Here is a 26,944-nt window from a genome sequence, read left to right as displayed (position 1 = left end):
GAAGACCTTTAACTTTGAGGCTAGGCTGATAGGATTTAGTCTTAGACTGCTAGTGGTCAATGTTGTGTTCACACTACTCTTCCGTTTTCGAATTGTTCGGCCTTAGTTTACTGGTTATTATTTTTGCTTTCCATCTATTTACTGGTTCTTGTGATGTTGTTATTATTTCTATGGTTTTTTGTTGATGGTACTGATATATTGTCTCTTTTCGTCTTCTTGACCCGAGGGTCTATTGGAAACAGCCTCTCTACCCCCTCGGGGTAGAGGTAAGGTCTGCATGCACACTACCCTTCCCAGACCCCACTTGTGGGATTTTACTGGGTCGTTGTTCTACTTATCTAAAATTAATAGATATAAAAGATGGAAGAAAGAAGAAATCCAACGGCTAGCTTTTGATTTTTTTTTCCTTCTCAGAGAAGAGGGTGATGTTTTCCGCCTCCCATGATGGACTTCAATGTTACATTAAATCTGAATTTCTGCATCTCTGGTGAAGATGTCATTCTTTTTATCAGTAGATCATTTGAAGAATTTATCCATACACTGAGCTTTGGCTTGTGCGTCTTTGATTTTTCCATTCAGAAGCTCAAGCTATCATTTACTCCCTATTGGTGGTATGGGATGCTCCTTCCCTTGTGCTCATGCACATGTTCTGGTATTTAGACGTAATAATACTACGAGTACAAGATGGTGGTCTCACGGACTCGTAATAACATAACCTATAAAGTTTACAAGATTTTTGATGCTATTCTCTGCCTTCTCCATACTGAGGAAAGAGCAGTTGGTTGAATAGGTACGTTGCGTATCCAATATAACTAGAAAATCTTCTAAAAGCGGGGTTCTGTTGGGTGGGGAACCTGATCGATTAAAAAGTGTACTGATAAAATTGAAAGGATCCTTCTTCTCCTCTCAGATTTTAAATTGCCGGAAGAGAGTTGCTGCAATGGAATATTGAAGATAACGGTCCCAGAGTATATTAGCTCTGAAAATTGAAATCAAGTCATTCTCATCCGATAATTTTGATGTTCTTGTAAGAGTAAGGGGCTGCTGAAGCTTGTGAATGACACTATCGTAGTTGCATGACTAGTTTGAGTTGAATGGCTAAGTTGTCTACATTTCGTTTCCGAGTTGGATGGCAGAATAGATGGTCCAGTCCTAGTTTTGGATCTGGCCCATATTTATTTATTAGATTAACTTTCCTGCGTTGGGTTAGACATCTTTTCTCCCCTCCCTCTGTTTCCTTCCATCCTACACCAAAGCCGAGGCCTGGGGTTGGGGGGGTTGGGGGGGGGTGGGTGTGTTGTTACTTGCTGTATAATCTGAATTTGTTGTTTTCTTGAGTTCACTGAAGAAGTGATTTTTGAAGACAGATTTGGAGCCATTACGAAAACTAGCATCCCATAATAAAGTAATAGGTGATACCAATTAGTTGGGGCTTGAGAATATGCTTTAGTCATGTTAGTATGTGTACTTTAAGGTTCATGCTTTCTAGGAGTCATTTAGTTCTATAAATGATTTATGTGCTCTCCGGTATTTTTATATTTATTTTTACTTTGTATCATGTTGGCATGGGATAAGCTTAAAAGGAGCCCCATTGTTAGTGAGGATTCATATTGTCGAACCCAAGTATTTGGTCGAGCATTTATTTAGTGATCCTGAATGTAAATTTTTTGTGCGTGACAGGAAAGAATGAACAGATCTCTAATGGTCTGCCAAGACAAGTATGAGACAGCCAAACTTCAGAAGAACAGAAGTGATGCAACAAAGGATTTGGAATCATGTGTCGACCAGTCGGTTCATGATAGCATCAACACATTGCCACATCTGGTTGCAAGATTAAAAGGTTCTCTTGGCATCACCAATTGAAATATTGTAGCATCAGCATGCAGTTGAAGATATTTGGGGGGGAGTTCTGAATTATTAGTTTTCATAATGGTATGCTGAGATGAAAAATAGTGAAATATTATTTCACTTTGCAAACTATAACATGGAGTGTTTCTCCATTTGGTTCTGTGGCTTAAAAAATGACTTGCCAAAATGTAATACTTATTTCTGAGACAAATCCTTTGGGTCGTTTAGTAGATGGAATAGCCTCCTAATCCGAGCGTTAAAATTTAACGTGCATTTTCTACGCTTGTTATTTCCAGATTAAACTATAGATCATGTTTTTCTTCAAAAAGTGACCTGTTCATAGAGGTAATCTTATTTAATCTTTGTTATTCTTGTTGGTCAATTGCGTCAAGTGTTTTCATTTATTTGTATTACGCTCTAAGCCCAGTCAAATTAGCTCGCATAAAATGAGAAAAGTAAAGATAATTTTCGATCTTATTATGAATGCAGTTATTTATTAATTCGGTTAAGGGTCAAATATGTCCCTCTACTATTAACAATTGTTTAAAAATATCCTTCGTTATACTATCGGGATATAAAATCCCTCACCGTTACACTATTAAACAAAAATGCCCCTAATTAGACAGCATAGACACGTGACATCATTTAAAAGCTGAAGAGAACCCGTTTCTCTTAAAAACCAAACCCGCTCCGACCCACTAAATTGACCCACCCTTCTAAACCTAAAAACACGGGTTAAGGGTCAAACCTACAAAACACATTTCTTTTTCTTCTCTTTCACTCTCTCTAGAAGCCTCCGTTGACATAAGAAAAATCGTGAGATATCCGCCGCAAATGAAGTAAAGGTAATATATTTCTCCATGGAAATGGTTCGCTTTTCTTGTTTTAACTCTTTTTTGCTCAGTATTTTATGTGTTTGCTGTTATTTTAGGGTTTTCGCCTAGTGTTTTGATTTGCTGACATCCATACATTTATTTTTGTACTTTCAGTATTATATTCACATTTTTTGTCTTCTTCAAGTGTTTGCATGCTTTATTATTGATATGGTCCCGATGTGAAGTTATTTTTGGTCCCGACATGGTTTTTGTTTTGGTAGCTGGTTTAGGGTGTTTGTTTGTCCCAATATTCTGAGCTTTTTCTGTTGTTTAATAGGTAAATTTGTCCCTAATTTGTTACTTTCTGATTATAGTATTATGTGTGTAGGACCACGTTCAATAATTTTTTTAGTTAATTTATTATGGAGTGGGCCTGAATCTGGACCACCTTCAAGATATGGACTTCTTCTATATTTATTAGGTGATAAAATATACTGTGAGTAGGACCACCTTCAATGGTGGTATGACATAGCTAAATGGAGTCTGCCTTTTTTAATATAATTATTCCCTTTTTAGTTCTGCCTTTTTATTTGTTTATTTATTCTTTGCTAACTTGACCTATTGGCTATATTTGTAGGTTATTGGAGATGGTGTTAATAGATATAATATTCAATTATGGTGGTGATTGGGTTACACAGCCTGAGGTCTTATACACAAAGAAACTGGTGCACACTTGGACAGGTTATGACTCAGACTTACTTTCATATATAGACATAGTGAATGAATATATAAATGAGCTAGGGTTTGTAGGGGTTCAGCAGCTTATTGTTGCTTGTCCTTCTGGCAAATTTTATGCGATTGATGGGGATGTTGGGATTAGAAAATTACTTAGCTTGATATGTGATGAATATAATGTTGTTAACATTTATGCTGTGGATGAATGTGAGCCCCCTATTCATGGTATCCCTGATATTGTACACCATAAAGAATCATACACCCACGAGGATGAGGCTGGTACTGACTGTAGCTTAAGTGACTTAGAATCTGATTCTAGAGCTGAATCAGAAGGTTATGATTCTGAAGAATTGGAAACTTCGAAAGTACAAAAAAAGAGGGAGATAACTGAAGAACTTAATGAGTACAAAGAGTTGTATAAGGGTATGAGCTTTAAGGACATACCAGAAGCTAGGAAGTGTATGAAGTTGTATGCTTTGGCAAACAAGAAAAAATTAGAGTTATTGAAGAGTGACAAAATAAGGCTTAGGTATAAATGTGATATATTTGGTTGTCCCTTTTTGTGTTTGATATCCAAAGAGAGGAATGGTGGGGTTAAGATCAAGACCTTAAATGCAGAACATAGTTGTGGTGTTGCTTTTGATAACAATACTGTTGATTTCAGTACTATTGCACAGTATTTCAAGCTTAAATTACAAGATAATCCTAAGTATAAGGTAAAGGAGATGATGGCAGATTTGAAGAGGGTTTTTGAACTAAATATTAGTCATGGAAAGTGTAAGAGAGCAAAGAGAATGGTCTTGGAAAGCTTAGATGGTAGTTTCAGTGATGAGTATAACAAACTTGAAGCTTATGCAACTGAATTGAGAGATAGTAATCCAGGCAGTGATGTGGTTATAAACCTTTCAAAGAATGCACTTGAAGAAGGGAGAAGAAGATTCTTAAGGATGTATATCTGCTTTCAAGCTTTAAAGATGGGTTTCAAGCTAGGGTTGAGACCTTTTATTGGTCTAGATGGAAATTTCTTAAAGGGGAAAGCTAAGGGCCAACTACTAGTGGCTGTTGGACAAGATTCACAGAACCATTTCTATCCTTTGGCTTGGGCAGTTGTTGACAAAGAGACAAAGAATACATGGAATTGGTTCTTGCAGTTGCTTCAACATTCTCTAGACCTCAAGGATGGGGAAGGAATTACCTTCATGTCAGACATGCAAAAGGTATTAATTTTGCTATTTCTGTCTTCTTCTATTTCTATCTTCTTCTATTTCTGTCTTCTTCTATTTCTGTCCTAATTTTCTGTCTTTATCAATTTCTGTCCTTTTCTATTTATTTTTGTCATATATTTTTGTCCTTTTCTATTAAATTCTGTCATATATTTATGTCCTATAGTGTTGTCCATGGTCTCCATTTAATTCTGCCTTTTTGTTGTTTATGAAATATTCTAAGTGAATGTATGTTTATATAAATGTCATAGGGATTAATTGATGCTGTTAGAACTGTCCTTCCTCAATCACACCATACATATTGTGTTAGACATATTGAGGCCAACTGGTGCAAGATATACAATACTGGTGAAAGCAAAAAATTACTTTGGTGGTGTGCATGGTCTACTTATGAGGAGGAATTCAAGGATCATTTGAAGAACTTAGGGGAGTTGAACAAGGATGCAGCAGCTGGTTTGTTGAAGTACCCTCCTCAGACTTGGTGCAGAGCTTACCTGGACACAGTGTGCAAGAATCAGTCAGTTGATAACAACTTGACTGAATCCTTCAACAAGTGGATTTTGGAAGCAAGGCATAAGCCAATAATAAAGATGTTGGAGGACATTAGAATCAAAGTGATGAACATGTTAAGAGAACATGAAGATGAAGTGAGGGGTTGGAGACATGACTTTAGTCCAAAAAGCATGGAGTTGTACAGTGAGTACATGCAAATTGCTCAATCAGCTTGTAGAGTTAATGCAAATGGAGAAAATGGCTATGAAGTGTCAGAAGGTGGTGATAAGCATTGTGTGAATATGGCTGTGAAGAAGTGCACTTGTAGGTAGTGGGATCTTACAGGAATCCCATGTCCATATGTTATTAAAGCTGTACTTCACAACATGGGTGATCCTTTGATAGAAATGAACTGGTGGTATAGCATGGAGGCATTTCTACTCACTTATAAACACAAGTTACAACCTGTAAGAGGAGAAAATTTTTGGAAGATTGAACCATCACAAGCAATGGAGCCACCTGAGTTGGTGAAGTTGGCCGGCAGGCCTAAAGTTAAGAGAGATAGGCAGAAGGATGAGGCCATTAAAAGGCAAGGATTGTGGTCACAATCAAGAAAAGGAAGAGTGATGACTTGTAGCAAATGTGGAGAGACAACCCACAATGCTAGGACTTGCGGACATGTAAAATTTAATTTGAATATTTATTTACTGAAATTTGAACTTATTTTATTTTTCTAACTTGGATTTTCTTGCAGCAATCAAAGGGAAAGGAAAAGGGAAAACAACAGACAAAGAGGCCAAGAACTTTGATAGATGAAGAAACTGAAACTGTTCAGCCCCTCCAACCAGTCAACCAAGTCAAGACAATGACTTTAGGTTCATGCCTACTCCTGGAGTTAGGAGTGTTGGCCAATCAAGCAAGGATCTGGAGGTTGATCAAGATGTTGTACTGAGGCCAAGGGTGATATCAGAAGTCAATACAAGACTTAAGATGAGACAACAGGTACCGATACCCACTGGCACAAGGTCAATCACCTTCACTGGTGATCACACTGGTGTGAGTGATCCAACAAACCTTCCATACACACCACCATCTTTAAGCTGGAAAGGAACACCTGCTACAACTGCAAATCAGTTAGAAAAACAAAGGCAACAGAGGATTGGGAAGCTTAGGCCAAGGAAAGGAAATTGAAGACCAAACTGAACTTTTTTTGTGTTTTGATGGGATGTATTAACTGCAAACTTTGCTGCAAACTTGTTAATATTGGTGTTGGATTCGGATGTCATATTATGACTTGGTTGTACAAGTTTTTGTTGTTATAATATGACATCCATTCATCCATTTGGTGATGTAACTACTATGATAACAGTACTTAAATGCTTATTAACAGTACTTATTGAATTGTCCCTTTTGAGTTTGCACAGTGCTGTAGTTTTGAATGTGATCTTTTGGTCTAAACAGTGCTGTAGAAAAACTGTAATTGTTGAGTTTGCACAGTGCTGTAGTTTTGAATGTGCTGTAGTTTTGAATGTGATCTTTTGGTCTAAACAGTGCTGTAGAAAAACTGTGTTGAAATTATCTTAACAATGCTGTAGTTTCGAAATGATACAGGTTTATGTGTTCATTGATTAGAATTCACAATAAGTTATTCCCGATAGTGCAGTAAAACTGTGTTGAAATGATACAATTTTAAAGTAACAATGCAACATGAAAAAGCATTACAAAACAGTAGGCCTTACACAAAGTAGAAATATTTTCATAACTTCGTCACATCAACATTAAACTTCACAAAAAATACATTAAAGTAGGCACTGTATCAATAGGCATAAAGTTGGCACTATACATATTACTAGGCAGCATAAATAATACCAACTACACATTTCAGTATTTAACTACACATCAACAATATTTAACTTCATCATACACGATAATTTGTTCACAATAACTTGTCCAAAATTGATCTAAACAAATGCATTACATCATCATCATTGCAGCAACAAAGCCAACAAACAGTGCAAACAATATCAAAACAAACATCTTCATCTTTAACAGTTTCTCTTCCATCTCCCTTGCTTTATTCACTTCAATATTTTTTAGAGCCTCTAATATATCAACCTTTTCCAGCAATTTGTCCCTTTCAACTTTGCACGTTTCCAACAACTGATTCAACATATTGGTTGTCATATTAGCAGCATCTAATTTGCACTGCAACTTGTTGATTTCTATCAACGCTCTGTCCGGGTAGGCTTCGTCTTGCCATTCCCAATATCCGCACGACTCATTCTAACAAAAACAACCAATTACGAAATTTGTATCATACCTTCAAATTATGAATCGAAAGCAAAATTAAAACTTACTTCAGGTTTAGTACACTTATAGAATCTCCTTCCAGGATTTTGAGCTGTGGTTGATTTGAAGTTCTTGGCAATCTCCCCACAATGGCACCTCCTCTTTGATGTAGCAGTTGAATCAGACATGGAACCTACGTTTGAGACTGAATCTTGCGTTTTGCAATTACCAATTTTGAGTAATACAGAGGAGAAGAACCTTTGAGACTGATTCTTCAGTTTGGGATTTACTAATTTTTGAGTAACAGAGAGAGGAAGCTTTTTCTCTATTGAGGGTGGGACGAAATTAGGGTTGTAACCCGTGTTTTTAGGTTTAGAAGGGTGGGTCAATTTAGTGGGTCGGAGCGGGTTTGGTTTTTAAGAGAAACGGGTTCTCTTCAGCTTTTAAATGCTGCCACGTGTCTATGCCGTCTAATTAGGGGCATTTTTGTTTAATAGTGTAACGGTGAGGGGTTTTATGTCCCGATAGTATAACGAAGAATATTTTTAAACAATTGTTAAAAGTAGAGGGACATATTTGATCCTTTTCCGTTATTAATTTAATCCCCAAAAATACGAGCAATGACTTAACATGACTTGCTTTTGAAAGATGAATTTGTTTATACCTACTCGTCACATCTGAGCGTATTATGATGACACCATTAATCCATTTTTTTAGGATGACAAAATCTTGAGAACTAGTGATTGTTTAAAACTCGTTGGATAATGGACTTCACTCTCTATCATTGACTTGTCTCTCTCATTTTCCACTGAAATACCAAGCTTTTGGATGCAACAGAGTTCGAACTCATGACATGCACACGTACACATGTTGCACTCTTAGTAAGATACCAAAGCACTGAGGCATTCATTAGTCCATTTGTTCTTAGCTGCTCTGAAAGAAAAACAACATATCACAGAGCTGTACGCCAGAGCTAGGTTCAGTTACAAGAAACACAATACTGTTGTAGGGTAAATCAGCCTGCCTAGTTATCTTGAATTTAACATATTGCTATGTCAAATGTAATTAACCAGGGCCTTTGTTACACAAAAATAGGTTTCAAATCCCGCTCAATTCCCATTTCAAAGAAATGATAATTGGTATCCTTGTGATAAGGAAATAAAACAAACATGTTGAATGTAGCCTGAAGACGACGTGAAATTTGAGAAAGAAAATTTATCTCAACGAGAAAGCTTAACAGTATCTTGATATCTTTACATCAAAGTATATATTCGGAAAACAGGAGAAGTTATTCAACAAGCATAAGATGATTGAAGTCCTGTTTTACTGTTTCACAATCATCCAGCACTTCTTCCTAATTGCCAAGTCACCTTCATATATTGGACACAATCAAGGCTTGGGTGCCAAACTTGCTTCAGACTCACTGTTGTGTTTTGCCTCTTCAAACTTATCAATGGCTACCTGAAGTTCATCTGAACCTCCAACAGCTCTCATAGTATAGTAATACACACCAAAAACAAATGCTGACAAACCTCCGGCCATAACCAGATTCTTAGTCTTGGGGGCAAGGGCACCGTATCCTGGAAATCCAGCCATCTTCTCACAAGGAATTAACCTACACACTTGTTTTTTTGCTTTTTCACCTGCAATAAGATGCAGAAAAGCGCTGACTTGGGAATGTTTGAAAATTCAAGACATCTGGTGAGATAAAAATAGAAATCACCTCCATGACAAATGTGAGTAAGGCTTTCTTCATTCTCCTTTCTTGGTTTATGAAACGCGTTATAAGTAAATTGCAAAATTAAAGAATCAAGCTGACCTCAGAAGTCATAGACTATTGTATTCAAGTAAGCAAGTCATTTTTGTTTAAAAATATAAAAATGAAAATTTCATGACATACCCTTCCCTCTGCTTCAACACCTATGTAGCTATCACAAATGAAAACAATTTGGCACTCTCAAAATTTTAATAACTAAGCCAAGGTCAAAAAAAGCTAAAAACTTGAACTCAAGCCGGAGGTAAGTCCAATGGGACACAGTAATTTACTCTATAACATTTGTCCACTGGATGTTTTCCTGACTAATAATGTTTATATCAACATATGCAAAGATGTTCCAATAATACGTGACAACTGCCATCAGATAAGTTAAAATCAAGGGAGAGAACAGATTGTGTAGTCTCTCTTTCATCCATCAGCAGGTATTGACCTTCAATTCCTCCTCATCAGATACCCAAAGGATATCATGAGCCCCCAAAAAAGACACAAATAAATAGCTCGGGGAAGAACTTGCCATAATTAATATTTTATCTACAAAATACACAAGCACTTCCAATCTCTAGTTAGGTATTGCAACCCAACCTTAGTCTAAGCTTATAGGCAAGTGCAGTACAGCACCGATCCAAAACAACATCGATCTAATCAGATTATCTCACCAACACTAAGATAATTCAATGTTAATTAAACAGAAACCAATCATAGATTAGGATATGCAGTGTGTATATGTTTATATACCCATTTCTTCTACAAGGGTAACTCAAATTCGAAGTTTCAAGCTTTTCTGTATGGTTTCGATTAAGATTTTACATAGCACAATCAGCTTGTAACTAAAAAGGAAAAATATACAAGAAACAGATAACTGAATAGTATCTCGTTATTAAGGGAACAGAAGATTTCAGTGAAAGAAACAAAATTAAATTAAAGAAAAAAAGAAAATAAATGAGAAATTGGAGATGAACCTGGAAATCTTGGTGAAGAATTAACCTCAAGATTGTCTAAAACCCTAAAAATGTTCAACTATTTTGGCAGTGGACATAAACCCCTTCCCTTGTGGGCCGGGTCAACTGGGCCGGACGCATAGTGCCTATAAAATAATTAGAGAAACTTTCAGAAACCACTATGTTTAGTGGTTATTAGCTAGTTGTAGCTACCATTTACTATAGTACTTCCTATAGCTATGTTTTCAGATTTTTTAGAGTGTATTCGATGTATTTAAGCTACTGTATTCATGAATACAGTAGCATTTCCAGGAGTGAAACAGGGGATTACAGCTAGACAGATTTTTGTATTCGAATGTATTCGACTGTATTCATGGCGTGAAACATGGGACTACAGTTGGACAAATTATTGTTTTTTACTATATTCACGGCGTGAAACAGGGGGTTATACTGTTTTTAAACGGAAAGTGAATCAATTAACATAATAGATTCCTAATATAACTCAACAAACTCAATTATAACAGACAAATTTTGTATTTCCAGTTATAAAAAAGATTGTCAACCGAATAACACCCCAAAAACATAGCAATCTTTAGAGAAATTATATAATACATTTGAATACATAAATTATATTAATTAAAAAAAACATATTAATACATTCATGGAATATAGCGAGATAGTGAATACAATAAAATACATAAAATACAACGGGATACATTCAAATACAATTAAAAAAAAGATAATGAATACAATGAAATACATAGAATACAGCGATATACATTGAAATTCAATGAAAAAAAGACAATGAATATAATGAAATACAACGAGATACATTGAAATATATTAACAGAAAATTCTAGTTGCTCAGCCTCCAACTCCGTCGTCTTTGTTCAAGAACAACCCTAATATCGTCTCGTTGAAGCAGCATCAGTATTCAGTCCTCGCTCGCCATCACCGTTGCCTCCGGTTGCCGACGATTAGCACGTAATTACCGGCGAAATAACGGAGGTTTTTGTTGATCTGATATGTTGCGTCAGAGAATGAGATTGGGAGGCTGAGGGCGGCGGTATCAATGCATAACGGCCACGGTCGAAACGGTGATGGTGGCAATTGCTCCAGCGTCCGGTGGAGGAGAAGACATCGGGAAGTAGAGAGAGAGAGGGGGTGGGGGTGGGGGGGGGGGGAAGAATAGATATGGGGTAGGGGATAGGAGAAATTTGAAGGGATATGAGAGAAAAAAATAATACAAAGCTTATTTTATGGCTTAAGGGTAGGAGGTGACCATAAATAGATATCTGGTTATAAAAAATCAAAGGTAGCTATGGAATACAATTTTTTAAAAGGGTATTTATTTAAAATAAATAAGGTATCAACCTTTACTGTAGGAGGTAACTAATCCAAATAATTACCCGATGTTGCCCACTTGAAAAGTAATTACAATTCCTACCTATACTGCACAACTTATTACCAGACTATTCAATTTTCTATTTCCCCTATAATTTGCTTTACCCCACGTGAGGGGCATGTGGAAAATGCAAATCTATTCCCTTTTTTTTTAAAAAAAAAATAATTTTATTACTTGAATCACATTATTTTTGACTATCTTTCCGTCTATGATATGTACTGTGACTGTACAAACGTATACTAATAATTATTTAAAAAATAAAAATAAAAATGAGATAGGGTATTCGCAGTAAGGAAAATGGACAAGAGGAATAAGTTGATCGGAGAAATTTTCGGTTGCCGTGCATACCACAATTTCAAAAGGATTGTCCTAAATTTTTGTCCAATTGCTGTTCACATTTTCTAAATTGAAATATTTTCATTCACATTCCATCGTATTCTTTTCTTAATTTTCTTTATCTGCATTGTGTACTTGTGAATTGCAACTTATTTTTTATGTATCATTCCCAGGGAATTTTAAGAAATTTATTTGTCTTTTTTTTTGCTGATTAAATAGAAGGCACATGTATTATTCAGCGTCACGCGTGATCCTCGTAATAATCACCTAAAAACACTCGATTACTTAATTGGATGTTGTGTTCAAAGTTATTTTCAGAGATTTTCTTGTTAAACTCTTTTTCAAACTCTAGATTTGGACCTTTGTGTGTGTGTTTGAAGACCCACCATTGTTGAGCTTGAAACTCTTGAATTTAAAATTTCTTTTTAAAGTTTTGTTGTTTGATTCGAAGTGGGTGTTATAAAATATTATTTATAGTACCTTTTGGGAAGTTCAAATTGAAATTTCGTCGCATTTGAAGCTTATTTGAGGTGATTCGAATAGAATTTTTTAGCTGTAAATTATAAAAGAAAAACACAGTAACCCAATAGTATACAAATACAGTATATATGTATTATAAAAGTATACTGCTATATTATACAGATTATTGCAACATAATACAACAATATACTATAATAGTATATAATTTACTGTAATAATATACAATATATGACAACATTATACTGTAATAGTATACAATATACTGCAACAATATACTATTATAATTGGATCCTTTTTCAACCTTTTGAAATATCCATGTCCTTTTTCAAAATTTAGACGAAGCTCTCATTTGTTTTTCAAATACTTTTCTAAATGAACTATTTAATGGAATTCCATGGAGGTATTATTCATTGCTTAAGCTCTCATTGAGTTAATTAGATTATGTGACAACTGATATCATTTCAGTTTAATGATTGAACTAAAAAAAATTAAACTCTTTGCGTACAATTGTATACCCCGTTGGTATAGATATATACTATACTGGTATCATATGTCAGTTGGAATATTTTTTTGGTTGTATTAGCTATATTTAATTGGTACACTATTTGATTTTTCTTTAGTGATAGTAGAATAGTACAGTATCTTGAATTTTTTTTAATTTTTCTTTATGCATGTGTATTATGTAATCATTTTAATTTTTTCCTTATGCGTTTGTTTTACATAATAGTATTATAGTACAATATCTTAAAATACATTCTTATATTAATATGTGGTACACTATTTTTTGATTTTTCTTTTTATGCATGTGTATTATGTAATAGTAGTATAGTCATATATAGTTGCCTGGAATAATTTAGTAGAATTGTGTACCCTATTGGTATAATTATATGTCATATTGGTATCATATGGTAGTTGAAATATTTTTTGGTTGTTTTAGCTGCATTTTTAAGTGAATTCTATTCAGAAATGATTTGTATGATCATGTTTTGCTGTATTGGATTTTCTTGTACTTATGGACATAGATTTTGTGTATTATGTAATAGTTTTTATAGTTATATGCAGTTGTTGGAACGAACCCGTACAACTATATACCCTATTAGTATAATTATATACTATAATGGTATCATATGCTAGTTGAATTATCTTTTGGTTGTATTAGCTGCATTTAATTGGTACACTATTTAATTTTCTTTTAACAATTGTAATATAGTACAATATCTTGAAAACTTTATTATATTAATATGTGGTACACTATTTTTTTATTTCTCTCTTTATGCATGTGTGTTTAGTCATATAGTTGCTGGAAATTAACCAGTAAAGCTGTATACCATGTTGGTATAGTTATATGCCATATTGGTATCATATGGTAGTTTGAACATTTTTTGGTTGTTTTAGCTGCATTTTTAAGTGATTACTATTCTAAAATTATTTATATGAACATGATTTATAGTGCTGGAATTTGTTTTGCCGATGGATATAAATTATGTGTATTATGTAATAGTTTTTATAGTTATAGGCAATTGTTGGAACGACATAAGGAATGAGCAAGTTGCTTTGCGAATATTTAGCTTGTAATGCGAGCATGTAATTTTCGCATACTTTTATTGCGTCCTTTAATATTTTGGTACAGTAGTATAGTCGCAGATAGTTGTAGCAATATTCTAGAGCAATCATATACTCTGTTGGTATACATGTATAAGTCTTATGTACTAGAAGTCTAATTTGCTACTTATACTTTTATTGCATTTTTCAATATTTATTATCATTTCTATTCTGACTAGTATATATGGAGATTTGGTGGCCATAGATTATGTTTTCTTGCTCCATAACTGGTTGTGTTACTACTAATGGTAGAGTGTATACTGATATTTGTAGGGAAGAAGATCAAGGTTTGAATCATTGCATGGCAATCATGTGTTGATTCTTAGAATTTGATTATGTAATTTATGGTGCTCAGCAGCAGTCAGTGTGATATTCAGTGAATTAGATCAAGTGATAACTGATATTATTTCAGTTTAATAATTAAATTTAAAAAATGAGAAAAGACAAAAGGTGTATTATACTAGTTATATTAGAAAAAGGTGAATAAATATTTACTATATCAGTTATTTTTTTCTTACTGTAAAAAAAAGAATAATAAAAAATAGTGAAAATAGTAAATAAAATTAGATTATGAAGAGAAAAAGAATATAAAAAAGAAGTTAAATGAAATTAGAAAGGAAAAAAGAAAAAATCAGAAGAAAACGAGAAAAAAGAAAAGGAGAAAAGAAAGAAAAAAAGGAAAAAAAAGAAAAGAAGCATAGAAATAAAAAAGAATTGGAGAAAAAAGAGAAAATGTAACGACCCGCCGGTCGTTTCGAGAGTTATAGCCCCGTTCCCCCATTTCCTACTTCTTTTGTGTTCTACAACTGCATTATGACTTACCGGGTTAGTTGGTTCGGGTCCGGAGTGATTTCAGAGTGAATTGAGACACTTAGTCTCTTGGTTGGAAGTTTAAGTTGGAAAAGTTGACCGGATGTTGACTTATGTGTATACGACCACGGATTTAAATTTTTATGGTTCCATTAGGTGATTTTGGACTTAGGAGCACGTCCGGAATGAGATTTGGAGGTCCGTAGTAGAATTAGGCTTGAATTGGCGAAAGTTGGAATTTTGGCGATTTTGATCAGAAGTGGAAATATTGATATCGGGGTCGGATTTGATTTCCGAAAGTTGGAGTAGGTTCGTGGTGTCATTTATGACTTGTGTACAAAATTTGAGGTCAATCGAATGTGACTTGATAGGTTTCGGCGTCGTTTGTAGAATTTGGAAGTTCATTAGGCTTGAATCCGGGTGCAATTCGTGTTTTTGATGTTGTTTGAGGTGATTTAAGGATTCGACTAAGTTCGTATGATGTTATGGGATGTGTTGGCATGTTTGGTTGAGGTCCCGAGGGTCTTGGGTGGTTAATGGTGGTTAATGGATCATTTGTGGCCTTGGTGAGTTAGCTGATGACTGTTGCTGCAATATTTTTGGTTTCCTCTTACGCGTTCGCGAGAGGAGCCTCGCGTTCGCGAAGAGTGTTTGTGAGCTGAAGAGGATTTGTTCTTCGCGTTCGCGAAGAAGAGGACGAGAACACGAGGTGTGGTCTGCGTGTGAATTGCAAACACGGGAGTAGGGTCTCGTTCGCGAAGAGGAGAGAGGTAGCTGGGGACCCCCAGCCTTTTGCTCTACGCGTTCGCGGAGGTCTGAGTTTGCAAATCATCGCGTTCGCAAAGCATTGGTCGCGTTCCCGAAGAGTAAAGCGGAGAGTCAATCAAGTTGGTCTACGCGAATGCGAGAGGATGGTCGCGTTCGCGAAGAAGAAAATCTGGACAGACAGTGTTAAGTTCAAAATCGAGGGTTTGAGCCCATTTTTCATATTTTGAGCTAGAGATCACGAATTTGGGCGATCTTTGAAGGAATTTTTGCGGAGTTGATTGGGGTAAGTGTTTCTTGCTTGGTTTTGGTTATGTCCCATGATTATATCTTTGATTTTATCATATAATTTGTGATTTGGGGTGGAAAATTGGGGAAGAAGATGAAGTGTTCTTGAGTTAGATTTTTGGGGTATGTATGGGATTTTGTTATCGAATTGGAGTAAATTTGGTATGGTTAGACTCATGAGTGAATGGACTTTCGGGTTTTATGACTTTTATCGGATTTTGAGACGTGGGCCCGGGGGCCGGGTTGAGCCAATTCCAGATTTTTGGGTCTAAATTAGTAGTTTACTTGTGGAATTGATCCCTTTAGCCTATATTAATTGTATTGTACTGCTTGTGGCTAGATTCGGGACGTTCAGAGGCCGACTTGCGAGGCAAGGGCATTTTGGAGTAGAGTTTTGCTCGGAATGAGGTAAGTATCAGTTATAAATCTGATCCTGAGGGTATGAAACCCTGAATTTTGTGTCGTGTGACTATTTTGGAGGTGACGCACATTCTAGGTGACGGGCGTGTGGGCATGCACCGAAGGGATTGTGACTTGGTCCGTCCCATGATACTATAGAATCGAATAGCTTACTGTTAACTACATGTTCCCTCTGTTTTTATGGAAATTGATTGCAATTCATGTTAGAAATCATGTTTAGGCCTTATGATATCACCGTTGGGACCCGTTGAGGTTGTGTACTTGTTGAATTAACTGCTATTTGCTATTTTGTTCTCAGTCTTGATATTACTTGCGTATCATACCTCTGTCCCTCCTTGTTTATTATTGATACATGTTATTATCTCTATTTGGGCTGAATTATATGATTTTTGAGAGCCCGAGGGACTGGAGAGGTTGGTGAGATAGGGGCTGAGTGCCGAGCTGTGAGCTCTAAGAGGGTTGCAAGCCGCAACGAGCCTCAGGGCTATATATGTATATATTAGATCAGGTTGCATGCCGCAACGAGCCTTCAGGATAATTATCTATATTGGATCGGGTTGCACGCCGCAACGAGCCTTATGGCTATTTATATATTGGATCGGGCTGCACGCCGCAACGATATAGCGCATGGGCTGAAGGAGCCCCTCTGGAGTCTGCACACCCCCAGTGAGCGTATGTACCTATATAGTGTGAGTACTGAGGGCTGAGAGCCGAGTGATTGAGCCGTTGAGATGAGTTGAGTGACTGTTGTCTTGAGAGACTGTACTTGCTTTCAATTATTGTTGCACTTAGTTGTTATCTGTCCTTGTTGTGCAAATTTATAGAAGACTTGATATCTGGTTTACTTGAGCACGAACTAGTTTGACTTAAATTTCTATATTTGAAAGCATGTCTACTCTTTATTGAAATTTACTGAAGTAAACTGTATTTGCGTAGCTCGTCACTGCTTCTCAGTTCCTTATTTGTTTCTGTTACTTACTGAGTTGGAATTACTCACGTTACTCCCTACACCTTGTGTGCAGATTTAGGTGAGACCGGTTGCGGAGGTCGTTGAGATCGTGCGCGGTGGATTATTTGAGACATACAAGGTAGCCGCCGGCGTCCGTAGTCCTTGTCTCTCCTTCCTTGTTATCTTTTCTTTTTATTTTTGGTATTTGGCAGACTATTGTAAACTCTGATTCTAGACTGGTTGTAGATGCTCATGACTTAGTGACACCCCGATGTCGGACTATCTTTTCCGCATTTTATTTTGAGTTTAACTCCTATTTTTTATTTTTTATTTTTTATTTATGAAATCTTTGTTATGAAAAAGCTTTGACTTATCTTTTTATGAAATATCGAAGTGTTTTGAAATTGTCGGCTTGCCTAGTACGACGATAGGCGCCATCACGACAGGTTAGAGTTTTTGGGTCGTGACAAGTTGGTATCCGAGCCTAGGTTATAGAGGTCTCACGAGTCATGAGCAGGTTTAGTAGAGTCTTGTGCATCAGTACAGATACATCTATACTTATCTTCGAGAGGCTGCAAAACCCTTAGGAAACTTCACATCCTTGAATTCTTATCGTGCGAACCTGCTGATTCTGGTAACTAAACTTCTGTTATTCTATTCTCTCATAGATGGTGAGGACACGCGCTACTGGTCAGGACGGATAGCCACCAGTACAACCAGTCAGGGCCGCGAGAGGCCGAGGTCGGTAGAGGCCGTGGTAGGGGTAGGGGTGCAGCTCGCACAACAACTAGGGCAGCACCTGCAGATCCACCAGCTGCACCAGTTCAGGATCAGGTCCCAGTTGTAGATGCACCAGCGGGACCAGCTCAGGCACCCGCTGTGGGAGGTGCTCAGACTCCCAACACCCGCACACCCGAGCAGGTGATGCAGGGACTTCAGACACCGTGGGTACCACCAGCCCAACCGGTTGCAGCTGCTCAGGACTATGTGGTTCCGGTCATGCCTGATGATGAGCAGCGTAGATTGGAAAGGTTTGGGAGGCTCCAACCTCCAACTTTCAGCGGTGCAAAGGGCAAGGATGCCCAGGTTTTTTTTGGATAGATGTTAGAGGATCCTCCGTATAGCAGGTATTCTGGAGACCAGTGGGGTCACGTTTACTACTTTTCAGTTCACTGGAGCTGCCTTCACTTGGTGGGAGGCTTATGAGAGGTGTAGGCCGGTTGGTGCAGTGCCACTTACATGGCAGCAATTCTCCGTTCTCTTCTTGGAGAAGTATGTGCCGTAGTCCCGCAGAGAGGAGCGACACTTCAAGCAGTTGCATCAAGATGATATGAGCGTGATGCAGTACGAGATGAGATTTTCTGAGTTAGCCCGTCATACTGTTTGGTTGGTTTCCACAGACAGGGAGAGGATTAGGAGGTTCGTTAATGGCCTCACATTTCAGCTGCAGGTGCTTATGACTATATAGAGGGTGACCGGTGCTACTTTTGAGGAGGCTGTGACATTGCCTAGGAGATAGAGTCTGTCCACCGCCAGGAGCGGGTTTAGAGGGAGGCCAAGAGGCCTCGTGGATCAGGTAGTTTTGGTGGTGTTCCTTCGGGAGGTTAGTTCCACCACGGCAGAGGTCGTCCTTACAGGCATGCTTAGACGGCTCGCCCAGTTCACCGTGGTGCATCATCTGGCCATGGTTCTCACAGTTCACATCAGGGCCACTCATCTCTTAGTGCCCTTCCAGCTCATACCTCGTCCCGTGCTCCATCGGATCAGGGCTCATCTATGCCGGGTCCTTCTGCCAGTTATTCCGGTGCTCGGGGCTCTCTTCAGTCCCCACCACCAGCATCGGGGAGTTGCTACGAGTGTGGAGAGTTTGGTCATATCAGGAGGTAGTGTCCCCGCCTAATGGGAGGTCCAGCTTAACGGTAGAGGGGTGACCCTTCGACTTCAGCACCAGTTACTTCACCACCCACTCAGCCAGCTCAGGGTGGAGCTCAGTCAACTAGGGGTCGCCCTAGAGAGGGAGGCCGATCAGGTGGCGGTCAGGCCCATTTCTATGCATTCCCTGCCAGACCAGATGCCATTGCTTCAGACACAGTGATCACAGGTATTATCTCAGTATGTCATCGAGATGCTTCTGTATTATTTGACCCTAGTTCCACCTCTTCATATGTGTCGTCATATTTTGCTCATTATCTAGACATGCCCCGTGAGTCTCTCATTTTATCCGTTCGTGTATCTACACCGGTGGGCGATACTATTATTGTGGAACGCGTATACCGATCGTGTGTAGTGACTATTGGGGGATTAAAGACTAGAGTTGATTTGTCGTTGCTTAGTATGGTTGATTTTGATGTGATATTATTTATGGATTGGCTGTGTCCCTGTCATGCTATTTTAGACTGTCACGCTAAGACTGTGACATTGCGATGATGGGTTTGCCATGGATTGAGAGGCGTGGTTCTTTAGACTAAGTTCCTAGTAGAGTGGTTTCATACTTGAAGGCCCATCGGATGGTTGGGAAGGGTTGTCTTTCCTATTTGGCCTTTGTGAGGGATGTCAGTGCAGAGACCCCTGCTATTGATTCTGTTCCGGTGGTGCGAGATTTTCCAGATGTGTTTCCTGCAAACCTGCCGGGCATGCCGCCAGATAGGGATATTGACTTCGGTATTGATCTGGTGTCGGGCACTCAGCCCATTTCTATTCCACGTATCGTATGGCACCGACGGAGTTGAAAGAATTGAAGGAGCAGCTTCAGGAACTCCTTGATAATGGGTTTATTTGGCCTAGTATGTCACAGTGGGGTGCACCAGTTCTATTTGTGAAGAAGAAGGAAGGCAATATGAGAATGTGCATTGTTTACAGGCAGTTGAACAAAGTCACAATTAAGAACAGGTATCCTTTGCCTCATATTGATGATCTATTTGACTAGCTTTAGGGAGCGAGGGTGTTCTCCAAGATTGATTTGAGGTCAGGGTATCACCAGTTGAAGATTAGGGACTCAGACATTCTTAAGACAGCTTTCAGGACCCAATATGGTCATTATGAGTTCCTTGTGATGTCTTTTGGGCTGACCAACGCCCCAGCAGCGTTCATGCATTTGATGAACGTGTTCTGGCCTTATCTCGAAGGGATTGTGACTTGGTCCGTCCCGTGAGACTTTAGAATCGAATAGCTTACTGTTAACTACATGTTCCCTCTGTTTTTATAGAAATTGACTGCAATTCATGTTAAAAATCACGTTTAGGCCTTATGATATCACTGTCGGGACCGTTGAGGTCGTGTACTTGTTGAATTAACTGCTATTTGCTGTTTTTTTCTCAGTCATGATATTACTTGCATATCATACCTCCGTCCCTTCTTGTTTATTATTGATACATGTTATTATCTCTGTTTGGGCTGAATTATATGATTTCTAAGAGCCCGAGGGACTGGAGAGGTTGGTGACTGAGATAGGGCCCGAGTGCCAAGCTGTGAGTTATGTGAGTGTATAACTGTATATGGATCGGGTTGCATGCCGTAACGAGCCTTCGGGCTAATTATCTATATTGGATCAGTTTGCATGTCGCAACGAGCCTTATGACTGTTTATATATTGGATCGAGCTACACGCCACAACGATATAACGCTTGGGCTGAAGGATTCCCTCCGGAGTCTGCACACTCCCAGTGAGCGCATGTACCTATCGAGTGTGAGTACTAAGGGCTGAGAGCCGAGTGATTGAGCTGTTGAGATGAGTTTAGTGACTGTTGTCTTGAGAGGCTGTACTTGCTTTCAATTATTGTTGCACTTAGTTGTTATCTGTCCTTGTTGTGCAAATTTCTGGAAGACTTGATATCTGGTTTACTTGAGCACGAACTGATTTAACTTAAACTGCTAGATTTGAAGCATGTCTATTGTTTATTGAAATTTACTGAAATAAACTGTATTTGCATAGCTCGTCACTGCTTCTCAATTCCTTATTTGTTTCTTTTACTTACTTAGTTGGAAGTACTCACGTTACTCCCTGCACCTTGTGTGCAGATTCAGGTGAGACCGGTCGCGGAGGTCGTTGAGTTCGTGTGCGGTCGACTATCGGAGACATACGAGGTAGTTGTCGGCATCCGTAGTCCTTGTCTCCTTCCTTGTTATCATTTCTTTCTATTTTTGGCGTTTGGAAGACTATTGTAAACTCTGATTTTAGACTAGTTGTAGATGCTCATAACTTAGTGACACCCCGATGTCGGGCTATATTTTCCTCATTTTATTTTGAGTTTAACTCCTGTTTTTTTATTATGAAATCTCTGTTATGAAAGAGCTTTGAATTATCTTTTTATGAAATATCGAAGTATTTTGAAAATGTCAGCTTGCCTAGTACCACGATAGGCGCCATCACGACAGGTTAGAGTTTGTCGTGACAGAAAATTCCCCACAAAAATTGCTATGGGTAGGAAATGTAATTAGTTTGATGGGTAGAAAAATAAATGGGTAGACAAGGGTAAATAGTTTTATTTTTGTAGGTAACTGTGTCATTCTCCCATGTATCAATCCGATCCACGTGTTATAGACACAACGTGGCCAATTTTGTGGCCTTGTATTCACAAGTTGGTCATTTCTTTTCTCCAAATTGGATTCCAAGTGGCCACATTCAAAAGTGGACCAAAGGTTATCTATGTTGTTGGATCTAGCTAAATAAGATGGTAAAAATTGCACGAGACATCCTATTTGGTTGCCCCCATTTAACTCGTATCTACTTTTTAATTTTTTTATCTAGTACCCAAAGTTTAAACAACTTCATGCCTTTTTCTCCTCTTTCTTCTTCTTTTTCTTCTTCCTCTTCTTCTTCTTCTTCTTCTTCTTCTTCTTCTTCTTCTTCTTCTTCTTTGGGTGACAGTGATTTTATATAGTGTTTGTCAACATATCTTAAGGTAATTTATGATGTTTTGCAAGTGGTGAGCCGCTGTGGCGCTTTATTTTTTTACTATTGCTTAGGGTTTCATCTTCTTCTTCTTAATTGCAAAATGGGTTCGTTAGATTTATTGTTGTTTTGACAAATTGATGATTGGGTTTGTTCTTAATGATATTTGGAGGTTATATCTCAAATTTTAGCTTATTTGGAGTAGATTTAGGTGTTAAATCGTATATTGGATTGTTAAAATTTGAAGAACAAATTTCTATTTCTGGGCAATTTGCACTTCAGACCTATTTGGCCGTAAGTGCATGAAAATTTTGGTTGCACTTCAGACCTATTTGTCCTTAAGTGCATCTGAAGTGTATTTTTTCAGTTAAGACTTATTGGCCTTAAGTGCATGAAATCATTGGTTGGCCTTAACTGCATCTAAAGTGCAATTTTTTTCACTTCAGACTTTTTGGCCTTAAGTGCATGAAATCATTGGTTGTATTTCAGACGTATTTGGCCTTAAGTGCATCTGAAGTGCAATTTTTTTCACTTCAGGCCTCTCTGGCCTTAAGTGCATGAAAATATTAATTGCACTTCAGACCTATTTGGCCTAACTGCATCTTAAGTGCAATTTTTGCACTTTAGACTTAATTGGTCTTAAGTGCATTGCACTTCAAACTTTTTTTTTTAAACTTCAGACCCGGTAAGTCTGAAGTTGATCGTAAAGTAGGTAGGCTTGCAATTTTTTTGTAAAGTGAGTGTTTAATTGTGACCCCAAAATTGGGTATAGATGCAAAAGCCCCAATAAGATGACCTCAATAGTTGATCCATTTTTGTTTGCAAATCCAATTGCTAATTAGGAATTTGGGTCAATGGTAGGTGTTGACTGTTGTGTACTTATTAGTCTTTTCCTTTCTCCGATCTATGTGACACTTTTCTTTTTAGTAATCCCCAAAAAAAGATATATTTTTTATATTTAACAACAAAGTAACTTTAAAACGCCTACTTTATCTTAATAAGATGATTTATAGCCATAGAAATATATTTGATTTATTTTAGATCACAAGTCTCAAAAGTTTTTATTTATTTCTTAAAATCTGTGTCCAGTCAAAATTTATAACATTAATTAGGACGAAGGGAGTATAAATTTTCTACAAGATTAGACTTTTTATTTGGTTTAGCTAGAGTTTTATGTATTCGCCTTTTATTGATTTAGCACAGAGCGAAGAAACTACAATAAATTTGGCCTAAAGTCACATTAATTTTAGATATCGCTTGAAAAATATTGACAAAAGTACTTGTGACAACGTTTGTAAAGGGTGGACTTTGTTGAGAGCTTCCGAGTATTGAGGTTTTTTTCTCCTGGCTAGAGTTAATAATTGTAATCCATTTGAAATTATTGTTGAATATTGATAATTCTGGCTATTTATCATGCTTACCGGTCATCTTATCATTTGAGATTATTTGTTGATTATTCAACATAGCAATTAAAGTTTGTCATTGCTTGTTGCTCAGGCTCGGAGGTCCAGCTTTTCCTGCATCCGCCATAGCCGATGAGGCACCTTCTCTTGTGGTCTGTGCAGCATTGGCACGCAATGCACCACCTCGACCTTGCCCTCCATTCAATCCTCCTCTATGATTCTGTTGTTGTCCTCTTTTACGTCCATTAGTCTTCTCATCACTACGAGGGTTTTTTCTCCATCGCTTTGGACAACCTATAAGCTGGAAATACTTTTTGGGTTCATGGCATGTGCGCTTGCAATAAGAACACGTCGTATTTTTATTACGACTTTTATAGGGAGATATGCCTTGTACAACAAAGGTCATTGCTTCACCACACCCGTCTATGCCTCAAGCCATCGTAGCTTGTCTTGTACTAGCTTCGAGTAAATCCTGTTTAATGTCGGTACAGGGTCTTGAGCGAGCGAGTTTGATCTCATTATCCCATATGCGGTCTCGTCCAATCCTATGAGAAAAAGATGCACCTTCTCCTCTTCCTTTTACTCCAAAATAGCACCAAGATTGCACGTTCACTTACCTCACATACAAGTCTGAAATCTGATCGAAATTCGTAAGTTATGCCGATAATTTTGTCAATTTTTCATAGCAATTAACTACAATCATGCCCCTTTGTTTACAATCCGCAAGTTCAGCCTTCAATTGTTGTATCCTTGGGCCATTAGAGACCGCAAAATGCTCTCTAATACTCGCCCATAAGTCTTCGGCCACCTCAATATGAGGTATGGTCGAACACAAAATGGGTTCAATTGTGTTTCGAATTCAAGACACCAACAACAAGTTGATGGCCCCGCCAATCTTCAAGATCTGAATACTGTTCATTAGGTCTCTTGATCGCTCCGCCCGTAAAATCAAACTTCTTCCATGCCCTGAAGTTGGTCCTCGTGAACCTAGCCCATTCATCAGAATTTTTTCCTTCAATTGGACATGTGTTATCAGTATGCCAGGATTATCATTATATGTCATATCATATGGAGGTATGTTCTTCTTTGTCATTATAGCTATATTTATCAGCATCTCCGACCATCTCTATATTAATTGCCTGGCTCTGATATCATGCTAAAATATAGACCAGGTGTCGGTCAAAGAAAAGAGGATTGATGTCAAGGATATATACAAGTTGTCCAACCCTAAGGAGTCCTACAAATATGATAAAAGTAAATATGATAAGACTAACGCAAGAGATTCTAATATAATACAAATGCTAAATTTACCATATTTACAAATATTACATGCCTAATAATATCCGAGACTTCAAATTACGAATGTTCTACTAAACTAGAGGTTATCTATGTTGTTAGATCTGGTCAAACAAGATGACCTCATAGTTGATCCATTTTCATTTATAAATCCAATTGCAAAGAAGAAATTCGGGTCAATGCCTGGTGTTGACTGTTGCGTACTTAGTCTTTACTAAGTATAATTTTTCTACAAGATCAGACTTTTGATTTGGTTTAGCTAGAGTTTCATGTATGCGGAATTCAGTGATTTAACACAGACCGAAGACACCACAACAAATTTGGCCTAAAGCCACATTAGTATTTTAGAAGACGCTTGAAAAATATTGCCAGAAGTACTTGTGACAACGTTGATTAAAGGGTGGACTTTGTTCAGAACTTCTGGTTGGTGAATTTATTTTCTTTGGGCTCGAGTTGATAATTGCAATCCATGTATAGGTTCTTGCACTTTATTATCTCTTCGATATTATCAATTCTCATTTTAGTTACATGAAAAAGACATACTTCCCCATTTTAATTTGTATGAACCTATTTTTTTAGTGCATACTAATAATATTTGCAGTGGGGCTATCAGTTTTGTTATTTGCTCAACTGGGGGGCATCTAGTTGATTTCAAGCATCCCGTCAACAGATCTAATGTGTACATTATCTCTACAAAATTTGAATCACCTTTGAAGTACTATAACTCAGAGGTATCTTTTTTTTTTTAATGAAGAATTAACCCAAATAGTCGTCCAACCAATCTCTTAAAAACATAGTCAGTGGAGGTATAATATACGCATAATTTATGTATTATATATGTATAATTAATGTATAAGCTATGTATATGGCTAAAAAAAGTAAACAGTGAATATGACCGGCTATATATGTAAAAATCTCTTTTTTTTCCCGGTATGATTTTAAATTTTTTTTAATCATAAAGCTAGTTATATTTGGTCTTCTAATATATATTTTTCTCTCTGCTTGCATTAGGGTCTAGAGAGGTACCTTACTCTAGCTTTATAGTCCGCTAAAAATGTTTATTTAGCACTCAAGGCTGCTTCCACGACTCGAACCCGAGACCTAAAGGTCCCATGAAGATAACTTTATCGTTGCTTCAAGGATCCCTTCAGAAAAGTACCTTTTTTTTTGGTTGAAACATGAAATATTTATTTAATACTAAGGTTTTTTTACATAGATCACCCACATCCATCCCATTAGGATCGAAACTGTGAGGGGATACAAAAGTAGAGATACTATTAACAGCATTAACATTCCCCATACTGGTAAGTATATTACTAACTGCTTCTGATATGGACCTAGAGTAGGAGGTGCCTTCAGCGCCAGCATTCACTACAGCTTCCACCATCGGTCTAGGTGAAGGAAGGATGCTTGCTTTATTCAGAGTAACTAGTTTGGTACTTTCCTTAGCCAAAAGATGTGCCACCTTGTTTGCTTCCTGGAAATTATGCATGAGCATCGGGTTCCTCAATTGAGACATTGACCACCTGCAAGAAGAGATAATGTGGCTATAAATTAGATGATCAGTTTGTAGCAGTTTTATTATCTCCATTGAATTAGTTTCAACTTTGAGGGGCTGGAGATTGAACTGCGCAGTGATCTTGAGGACTGTTTCCAAGGCAAGAAGCTCCGATTGAGTATTGCTGATAACGTTTGTGAGTTTTTGAAAACCTCATACCCATTGACCATGACTGTTGCGTATGACTCTCTCATGCCTCCAATTTTTTGGTTACTATCATAAGCTCCATCACAATTTAGCTTATAAGCCGGGGTCTTGTTTTTTCCATTTGATGACGATTGTAACGACCCGACCCGTTGTTACGGGAGTTACCGCCCCGTTTTTTCCGTTTTATGCTTCTATATGTTTCATTATATGTGTTTGAAAAATTTGAAGTAATTCGGATAGAGTTCGGTTGGAAATGAGACAATAAGTCTCTTTATGAGAAGGTTAGTTTGGAAAAGTCAACCGAATGTTGACTTATGAGTTAGAAGGCTCGAAATGGATTTCCGATGATTCGACTAGTTTCGGGGGATGATTTGTGACTTAGAAGCGCAATCAGAATTGAATTTGGAGGTCCGATGTAGAATTAGGCTTGAATTGGCTAAGGTTGGATTTTGGCGAATTCCGGATGGTAGGTGAGATT

At 37.6% G+C, this 26,944-nt stretch overlaps 3 protein-coding genes across 3 annotated transcripts in view; 2 read left to right on the top strand and 1 right to left on the bottom strand.

Moving 5' to 3' along the window:
- LOC109207383 (protein FAM136A-like) overlaps positions 1-2,190 on the top strand; it is a 5,531-nt gene extending 3,341 nt beyond the window's left edge. The window contains exon 3 of the mRNA XM_019370290.1: positions 1,681-2,190. Within this exon, the coding sequence (XP_019225835.1) occupies positions 1,681-1,863 (183 nt within the window). The 3' untranslated portion in view covers positions 1,864-2,190. The remainder of the gene's footprint in view (positions 1-1,680) is intronic.
- A 1,120-nt stretch (positions 2,191-3,310) lies between these two features.
- Positions 3,311-5,445, top strand: LOC109207374. The gene is made up of 2 exons (XM_019370275.1): positions 3,311-4,615; positions 4,873-5,445. The coding sequence occupies exons 1-2, from the start codon at positions 3,311-3,313 to the stop codon at positions 5,443-5,445; spliced, it is 1,878 nt and encodes a 625-aa protein (XP_019225820.1).
- A 3,049-nt stretch (positions 5,446-8,494) lies between these two features.
- LOC109207381 lies at positions 8,495-10,224 on the bottom strand. The gene is made up of 2 exons (XM_019370289.1): positions 10,139-10,224; positions 8,495-9,045 (listed from the first exon to the last, which is right to left on the bottom strand). Exon 2 carries the CDS (start codon positions 8,996-8,998, stop codon positions 8,792-8,794), a length of 207 nt encoding a protein of 68 aa, XP_019225834.1. The 5' UTR covers positions 8,999-9,045; positions 10,139-10,224; the 3' UTR covers positions 8,495-8,791.
- Positions 10,225-26,944: the final 16,720 nt, after the last annotated feature.

Source organism: Nicotiana attenuata, unplaced genomic scaffold (genome assembly GCF_001879085.1).
Source record: "Nicotiana attenuata strain UT unplaced genomic scaffold, NIATTr2, whole genome shotgun sequence".
Classification (NCBI taxonomy): Eukaryota; Viridiplantae; Streptophyta; class Magnoliopsida; order Solanales; family Solanaceae; genus Nicotiana; species Nicotiana attenuata.
Note: the sequence above shows the minus strand (reverse complement) of the source record. Positions and strands in the feature narration are given on the sequence as shown.

Coding starts and splice junctions, on each gene's coding strand:
- LOC109207374 (XM_019370275.1), top strand. CDS start 3,311: ATGGTGTTAATAGATATAATATTCAATTATGGTGGTGATTGGGTTACA. Junction 4,616..4,872: donor TCATGTCAGACATGCAAAAG/GTATTAATTTTG, acceptor TAAATGTCATAG/GGATTAATTGATGCTGTTAG.
- LOC109207381 (XM_019370289.1), bottom strand. CDS start 8,998: ATGGCTGGATTTCCAGGATACGGTGCCCTTGCCCCCAAGACTAAGAAT.